General features: G+C 32.9%; 1 protein-coding gene across 3 annotated transcripts; it reads right to left on the bottom strand.

Moving 5' to 3' along the window:
* Positions 1-2,109: 2,109 nt before the first annotated feature.
* Positions 2,110-7,978, bottom strand: LOC18036470 (formamidase). 3 transcript variants are annotated; one of them, XM_024181390.1, is made up of 9 exons: positions 7,952-7,978; positions 4,973-5,199; positions 4,732-4,902; positions 4,304-4,541; positions 3,975-4,165; positions 3,490-3,725; positions 2,940-3,183; positions 2,748-2,855; positions 2,110-2,430 (listed from the first exon to the last, which is right to left on the bottom strand). In XM_024181390.1, the coding sequence occupies exons 2-9, from the start codon at positions 5,189-5,191 to the stop codon at positions 2,308-2,310; spliced, it is 1,530 nt and encodes a 509-aa protein (XP_024037158.1). In that variant the 5' UTR covers positions 5,192-5,199; positions 7,952-7,978; the 3' UTR covers positions 2,110-2,307. The 3 variants fall into 3 exon arrangements, with proteins under 3 accessions (XP_024037158.1, XP_006426069.1, XP_006426071.1); XM_006426006.2 differs by lacking the exon at positions 7,952-7,978 and having other exon boundaries at positions 4,776-4,902; positions 4,973-5,061; XM_006426008.2 differs by lacking the exons at positions 4,732-4,902; positions 7,952-7,978 and having other exon boundaries at positions 4,973-5,415.
* Positions 7,979-8,788: the final 810 nt, after the last annotated feature.

Below are 8,788 nucleotides of genomic sequence, written 5' to 3'. Positions count from 1 at the left end.
CCGAAAAATGGATTTCGTAAGACAAAAGTAACAAAGGGCTATGGCCAAGTCCGGTATCCTATCTGACTGTTGTGTTATGATGGCAAATGGGTCGATATGGGCCGAGCTAGGCCTAGCTTGGGAACAGGCATTGTGAAGAGTAGGCCTCTTCACACTCTTCAAAAGTCTTCTGAAAAAATTCTTTTTTTTTTTAATTAAAATTACTTAAATAACTAAAGATAAATTAATTCATTTTCTATCTTGAATTAAAATTTAATTAAACACTTAAATAAAATATTTTTTATAAATTTTTTACACCCATCTCATATCATAATTTATATTTTTAAATTTGAATTAAAACTATTTTTCTTATAAGAATTTTTGAGTTATGGAGATATGAATAATATAACAACAAAAAAGAATCCTTAAAAAATACAGAATTTGTATGTATTTTATAATAAAAACATAGAAGAAAGACTTTTTTTCTTTTTTTAGGGTGAAATTTTATGAGAAAATGGTTTGTCTTTTATAAATTGGACTGGGGTATTTTAAGAAATAAAATTCGAAAGGATGGTGGAAGGATTTTAGAGGGGTCTTAAACTCTCCGCTTGGAAGATTGTAGCCCATTTTGGACAGGCCCGACTTTGGCCCGACACGAGCAGGGCAGGGTTGGGCTTGAGTTCAAATCCAGATTTTATTTTTCAAGAAAGATAGAAAATGATGCTTAAAAAAATCTGGCGAGTGAAGTAAGTGGCGGCTGCACATTGAAATTTGAAACCTGTTAGCGTTGGATGAAACAGGGCTTCGGGGAAAATTGGAAGCCGATAATAAATTCCGATGCATTCTTTTATCATACATGTCAATATGTGTTTTGTTCCCGAGGCTTGATCTTCAGGTCGGCATTCTGACACCACCAGTCTTGGACCAAATTCAGCCACGGCTCAGTATAAAATTTTCAACTCTGTCACGGTAAGCAAATTTGGCATGTTATTGAGGAACAAACTCTTTAGACTAGCTTTGCAATCCTGCACCTTCAGTATCAAAAAGGAATTTTCACAGCTATGATTCTCACCATAAAATCTTATTATTTATTTTTTTCATCTTAGTGAACGGAAAAGCTAGAATGGACTGCCACTTAGAATTGGCTGAATACTTTTTGACTAGTTTTCTTTGTCATCAAAAAGCAAGATTGATTTCAGCTTACGTTGATTGTTGAACCAATCCTTTTTTTTTTTTTTTTTCTTTCCAGCGTCCATGTGAAAACCTATCGATAAAAGCACGTATGTCCAGGTGTGATAACAAAAGCAAGCCACTTTAAGAAATAATGCATGTACTTAGCCATGGAACATCATCTTATTTTGAAAGGTCAATTCACTGGCGCCAAGTTTAAATCAACTTTGTGAATTAGATGTAACTATCTCTATGATTTCAAATCAGTACTAAAAATTCCATTTAATTGTTACCTCATAAGACTGTGCTTCAAGTTTTTTGCTTGTTCACATCAAGTTATTGTCTGGATAATGTTATTCGGACACTTCTTACCATATCCAATGTTATAAGTCATATGTGTAATATCTAATGTTCATTAGTTACTATTTGTTAAGTATTACTAATATTATGTTAGTTAAAGATTGTTGCAAGTTAATTGTTCTTATCGGTAGAGTAACACTTGGACTAGCACCATCACGATTTAAGGATAGAAACAGGCTTTCATATCAATAGCCTCATCTTAATCAAAATCTTGAAGATATTGTGTCTTGCAATTCATGATGATTCATGCGTCTGTTTGTTCTCATAGAGAAATCATTGCCCTCCTTTGCTTTATTTATGTTTTATCGGATGGTCCCAGAGTCCCAACATCTGTTTAGGCTTGTACCACTCTGTTCTATTTAGGATTGTGACCTGTTTGCAAGTTAATTGATGGTAATTTTTTGAAGATTGGTCCCATCTATTCGTAGGGCTAACTAGTACTTCCTTTTTGTTAGGATTGTGGTAACACTTGATTACAAGTAAAGCAAGATGATTCCATTCTTGGCATGTTTTATTGGATAAGATTCCTATGTTAAAGCAAGATATTAGTTATGATTGTATCTACAGAGGAAATGGGAGAACATTCAGAGATAACGGAGATGAGAGATCAAAGTACTTTATTCAATGATAATCAAACAGTTCAAAGTCTTGACTCCTAATTGAAAACTTAGGCCTTATTTAAATGACAAAAGACCTAATCAAAAGAAGAAAGAAAGAATCTGTTGCTAGCATAGCCAGTTCTGAATCCCATTCTGTATCCAAAATGCTTCTTTTCATCTTAGTACGCTTTGATTTAGCCTATATTCTGGCTCCAGGGTTCTCTGTAGTGGGCAAGTTTCCTTCATAAGAACATTTTAAAACATCTGGTTTCCTCACTAACCGGGGTCCAACTGGCACCTTGCTGCTTTTCGGACGAATATCCTGCACAAGCTTAATACATTATAGCATAAAGTCTACATGTTCATGAAATGCTGAGGGTTTAGAAAGGAGCCTATTGTTTTTAATGGAAATGTTACTATTTTTATAAACCTAATTATCTGTTTTCGTGATTTTAAGCAGTAGGCATGCATCATATAACATTGTGGTGAATTGATTGATCTTGTGATTTTAAGCAGTAGGCATGCATCATATTGCAATCAGGCGAATTTGATTGATCTCGTGATATTAAGCAGTAGGCGTGCATCATATAGCAATGTGGTGTATATTGAATTTGCTTTGAAAATGGGGGATGTATTAACCTGATCAAATATTGCTGTTGGAACTGCAAGGGTTGCAACAGCATTGGGAGAGTCAACTATCCCAGAGATCCTTCCTTCGCACGGACAGCATGATAAAAGCAGATATACCTGAAAATCACCATTCAGTAATGTGTCTATCTTCACATGCACTTGTTTGAGTTCAGGAGACAATGAAGGAGATCCAAATCAAACCTGTTCTTTGGAGTAGCCAAATTTAGATAGATAGTCAATGGCGTTGAGGACTGCACGTTTGTAAGCAACAGTGGCATCTAAGTAGTGCTGCCCCCCACTCTCATCCACGCTGATCCCTTCAAATACTAGCCATTCTGAGAATCTTGGCTCGACTGGACCTATCTCAAAGATAGGATTTACATGAAGAGGAGTTGGCCCCATTGGTGTAAGGTACTCTTTCATTCCACCTCGTATGATTTCGCATCTGATAACGGGATATGATCAAATGTTAGTCCTCAACAAGGGCTGAAGAATAGATGGAACAGAGAAAATGGCTGTAGCGTAAAAAGATTATCAAACATTTGCAAGAACCCAGGACGTTTGGTGGGAGATTTTTCTCAGATGTCTAAAACTGCCTGATAGAAATGCTAATTCCTCCATTTTTAGTCTTCTAAGTAGGTTTAGAAAACAGGCACTTGTCTTGAAATAGTATGCATCATGTAATATTGAGGCATAGTGTCTAGAGTCTAAGGTGTGAATAGAATGCCAAGATATGAAATAGAAAATATACTTGAGATCTAGAAAGCCGCTCATCTCAATTGCCCCACAGAATGTGACCTCACCATCACCCTGAGAAAAGTGCATATCGCCGGTACTAAGATTTGCTCCATCCACGAATACTGGAAGGTATATTTTTGAACCTCTGCTTAGATTTTTGATGTCACAATTTCCTCCATTTTCTCTTCCTGGAATTGTCCTCGCAGCCTCCATAGCAATTTTTTTCCATTCAGGAGTTCCTTCTTGGATCTAGTACAAACTCATTCCCCCCCACATAGTAAATTAATGTTAGTATCACAAATCTCTAAACTCTTGATAATTCTAGAACGTATATTAACTTTCATGTAGAAAATGTTTATTAGTTTAAGTCAACTTCATGACGTGTATCTATTTGTTTTGAGCCATGAAGATTTGCAAAATTTTGTAATTTTCTACTAAACTACAGTAGTAGACTTAAATACTCAAATTACTTTTATTTTGAGTAGTAATATTTCGTACTTGTCCAAGCAAGCAGCCCTCGGTCAATGGTAGTTTTGCCAATGGTCGCGTATGCAAGACCTCACATAATTTGAGGGATTGAAGACCAGTTTCTTCAAGTTCTCTTTCCCTTTCATTCCATATCTTCAGGAGTTCCATTGATGGCGCAGTTCCAATTATGCCAGGGTGAGTTAAACCTGGAAATCGTACCCCTGAATGTGTACAAACCTATATCAGGGCATAAACATCACATGTACATTTTATTTTCGTTCAATATGGATATGAAATAGTATCTTGAAGAACTTTTCCTTAAGCATAACTGGTTTTAGAATATGAGGTAGAAAATTCACCCGTTATGTGAGGAGAGTAGGCATAAATTCCTTCAAAGTACCAAATAGCTTTGGTTGCACAAGGGAAATGATCAGTCAAAAAACCACCTCCATTTTCTCTATCAAATGTTGCTGTATAACCCCATTCATCTCCAGGCAGAGGACCCAAGTTGCATATTTCAACTGCAAGAAGATCACCTGGCTTCGCTGGAATTCCTTGTTCATCCACAACTTTGATCGGTCCGCTGAGATAATGCACCTGGTGAACATTTTACAAATACATTTAGGATTTTTATTATTTAAAAACAACTGCTGTCTTTTAATAAATTAATTCTCAGACTCAAGTAACTTATGTTTATCTCGATGTCAGCTAGACCTGTCGCAAAGGTTTTAAATTGTTTGCATGCGAAGTGTTTCTTTTGGGTATGTAATAGTGGCTACTTAATTACATTAAGAAGATCGCTTTGCTCAGAAGAATACAGTTGATACTTGCCGTGGAGTGGAGGGGTCTGTTGTTTTTGTATATTATTATCTTTGACATCTCTACTCAGAACGTAATTCATTTGCTCACAGCTAATGACTTTGGGCGGTCGCCGGCATCCCAAATGTGTAGAGGTCCACTGAGATTATATTAATTACACTGAAAGAGTTTCTTTAGAGGTAAGTAAATACATTTAAATTGATACTTACAGTGGAGAGGTCTAAGGTTTTCACATCAATTGCAGAATCATTATCTTTTATCGCACCCCCCGTCCAATCTACCATCTCTACTCTGAAAAGCTCGCCAACTTTAACTTCTGCCACCGGAGGTATCTCCGGGTGCCATCTGTTGTGAAGGGTTAGCTTTTGCTCATTTGGTTTCTTCTTCAAGTCTATTGGCACTACCACCGTTGGGGTTGTTGGAGCCATGGATGAATCTGTGAAGATTCAGAGAGTTTCAAGATTCTTATATTTTTTATGATTTATTAGATTAATCAAATTTCGGTTTGTTGTAGAAAAAGAAGTCGACACGTCCGGATGGGATACTTGCTAGCTGAGAGCTGACTGACAAATTGGGGGACAAATTTTTCCAATGACTCTGCTCAGGCTTAAGATTTTATCCAGTGTGGAGCTATTTGCACCCTATAATATATTTGAACACCTATATTTTAATGAAAAAGATGTAATTTATTATTAAAAACAATATGACACTAAAAAATAGAATACAGTTAGTAATCTTGACATCCACCTAACACACCCATACAACTTACAGTTATTATAAAAAGAAATAAGATCAAATAATGATAATTTGTTTGGTTAAGATACCTTGACCATAAGGATTAGTATCTAAATAATTTAAGGGTGCACAGAGGAAATAAAGAGGTGTAGCAATTATTTTGGCATTTAAAAGGGTGTGCAGGGCAAAACTTAGTTAAAGTTTGATAGATGATGTCATTTTATGATATTGTGAGTTTACCGTATTTATAAATTATGTAAATAAAACATAAAATTTGTAAATTTAATATAAAACTTATAAACCAATATTAACTGAAAAATAAAATATATATTATGAAAATGAAACATAAGAGTTGTAAATAAAAGGTAAAACAAATAAATTAATATAAAAGTGATAAATTAATGTGCTAGTAGTAAATACAATGAAAACTTACAAATGTAATACAAAACTTATAAATCAATATTAAGTGTGAAATAAAATATAAATAATGCAAATGAAGTATAAAACTTGTAAATAGAAGGTGAAATGAGTAAACTAATATAAAATTGGTAAATTAAAGTATTAAAGTTAAACAAAACAAAAATCCACAAACATAACATAAAACTAGTATATTAGTATTAAGTGCTGCATCAATTCATCTAATAGATAAAAGTTGTATTAGTTGATACTCAAGATAAGACTTAATTATTGAGATACTTAACATCACTTCATACATATATAGATGTGATTGACAATTAGAACGAAAACAATAGAAGAATACATATTTCTTTAAGGATATTCTCATAACAAAAATATGGAATATAATTGAAAGTTATTAAAAATAATAATAAAGAAATAAATCTTAACCGTACTATTATACACATAGACAAGAGTAATTATATACTTACAAAAATGAGATACAAAATTTGTCTCTCAAATTAATAATGTGTCACTAATTAATTATTACAGTGTATTTAGTATTAGCTATCCTCATTAATATAATAATTTTATATTACCATTTGCAACAATATTAAAGATACAAACTTTGTAACTTAACTTTAAAAATAAATTTAGATAAAAAGAATCAATTATGCTAATTTTTAAAAATTTTGTGCCACGTATGAATTTATAATAATATCTAATTAAAATTTTTTACTACATATTTATTTTGAGGGAGATTGCCAATTTCTCCCTACTATAATTAATATATACTATTTACCCCCTTACTGTTTTTATAATAGACAATAACCCCCCAAACAACGTTAGTTTATAATATTACCCATATTTTTAAATACACTTTTATTTATATTTATTATAAATTAAATAAAGCATATGAATAGAAACTGAATAAAAAAATAGGTATTAAAAACAAGAAACATATGTTTTGAAGTGAACAAAAAAACTAATAATAAAGTTTTTTTCTTGTATTTTATTATTCTGTAAACATTTTCTTCTAATAATTATTTTATAATATTTTTAAAATTAAATGTAAAAGTAAAAAAAACTATTATTAATTTTTTTACATCAAAACATATATTTCTTATTTTTAATACTTAATTTTTTATTTTAATTTTTATTCATGTGATATATTTAATCTCATAATAAATATGAATACGAGTGTGTTTGAAAATAAGGGTAATATTGTAAACTTATGTTGTCAGGGGAGTTATTGGCTATTATAAAAACAACAAGAGGCAAATGGTATATATTAATTACAGCACGGGGGAAATTGACAATCTCCCTTTATTTTGATCTGATAATTACCGAGTACAACCATATAAATCGACACAAAACGCATACAAAAAATAAATACAAATCCATTGTACACGACGCATCATGATAGATGAAAAATAGTAGACGGCATCCATATTTGATGTTTTTGTATGTTTGCTAAAAAAAAATTGTTTGGCGCTTCTTAAAATTTCACAATGCGTGTAATGATGTAATAATGCTAGAAAATCTTAATAGTAGTGTCTAAAGTTCCTAACTGACATGATAACTTATCTTTAACTGTCACATTATGTTTAATCACAAAATTTCATAATGCAAGTAATAATATATTAATTCTAAATATTTCAATATATGAATTTAAAGTTCAGATTCTAATTGATGTGACAGTTTATCTCTAACTGCCACATCATGTTCAATATTAATATTACATCAGTTGAAATTTAAATCAACACTTTTTTATTAATATTTTTAAAATAGAAGGTAGTCAAAGCCCAAGTTAATATTCTTTTACTTCTACATCTCCCAAAATTCTAGTTCACTAAGTAAAATTGCATCCACAGATGATAAAATAGAACTCTTAAGTTATTAAATAATGTGATCCTTAGCGTTACTCTATACTAATGTCTCTATAAACTTCCACTTGTTGCTTATCAGTTATGAATTATGAGTAAGGCATTACTTTTGACATTCATGCAGTAGTATTCGATTCAACTCTAGCACGCACATGATGAAGTAGAACTCACAATGGAATGATCGCTACATGTTTAACGCCATCATGCACAATCCTGCTTCTGCTGTAGTCCTTTCAACACTTGTTGCGAAGACCACGATTCCTTTGCCATGGTTTCTGGCTTCTTCAAGTCTGTCGACACCACGGCACCACCAGTCTTTGAATTCAGCTACGGCTCTGTGTAAAATTAGATATGTAACCAAGGAAGAGATTCCCTAAGGCTGGCTGAGTATTCCTTTGAGACTTTCAGTACCATGATGAGTTTGACAGCCATGATTGGCACCACAGAGTCCGTTTTTTCTTTTCATCTCAGTGGATGGGATGGACCACCACTTTGATAGAAACTTTTTGACAGACATGGAAGTCTATTATCATTGGAACAAATCAAGATTGAATTTAGGGGTAATGTTACGACTAATGTTGATTGTTGCACCAATCGTTCTTCTAGGTCCATGTGAAAACCTATCCTGAAAAGCTTATTTTATGCTCAGGTTTTATAACAAAAGCCAGCCACTCATTGCGGAATAATGCATGTACTTAGCTAAGGAACATTATCTTATCACCGAAGGTTACTTGAGTGAGCGGTGTCAGATTTAAAATCAACATCGTGTATTAGACGAAATTATCTAGATCATTTGAAATATGCACTAAAGATGTGCTTTTATTGATACCTCAAAAGTAGCGATGTCAATTTTATTTGCAGGTATCTGCTCCGTAAAGGTATTCCGTTCAATTTCTACTTTTTAAAGGTTCGAGTTCAGATTGTGGGTATACAAGTTTATCATCAGTTTCATTCGTGAGTACGGAAAAACATTTCATTATCCACCCAGTATTTGAGCCTGATCTCTTT

Source organism: Citrus clementina, unplaced genomic scaffold (assembly GCF_000493195.1).
Source record: "Citrus clementina cultivar Clemenules unplaced genomic scaffold, Citrus_clementina_v1.0 scaffold_7, whole genome shotgun sequence".
In the NCBI taxonomy this organism is placed as follows: Eukaryota; Viridiplantae; Streptophyta; class Magnoliopsida; order Sapindales; family Rutaceae; genus Citrus; species Citrus x clementina.
This window is presented reverse-complemented; position numbering and strand designations above follow the sequence as displayed.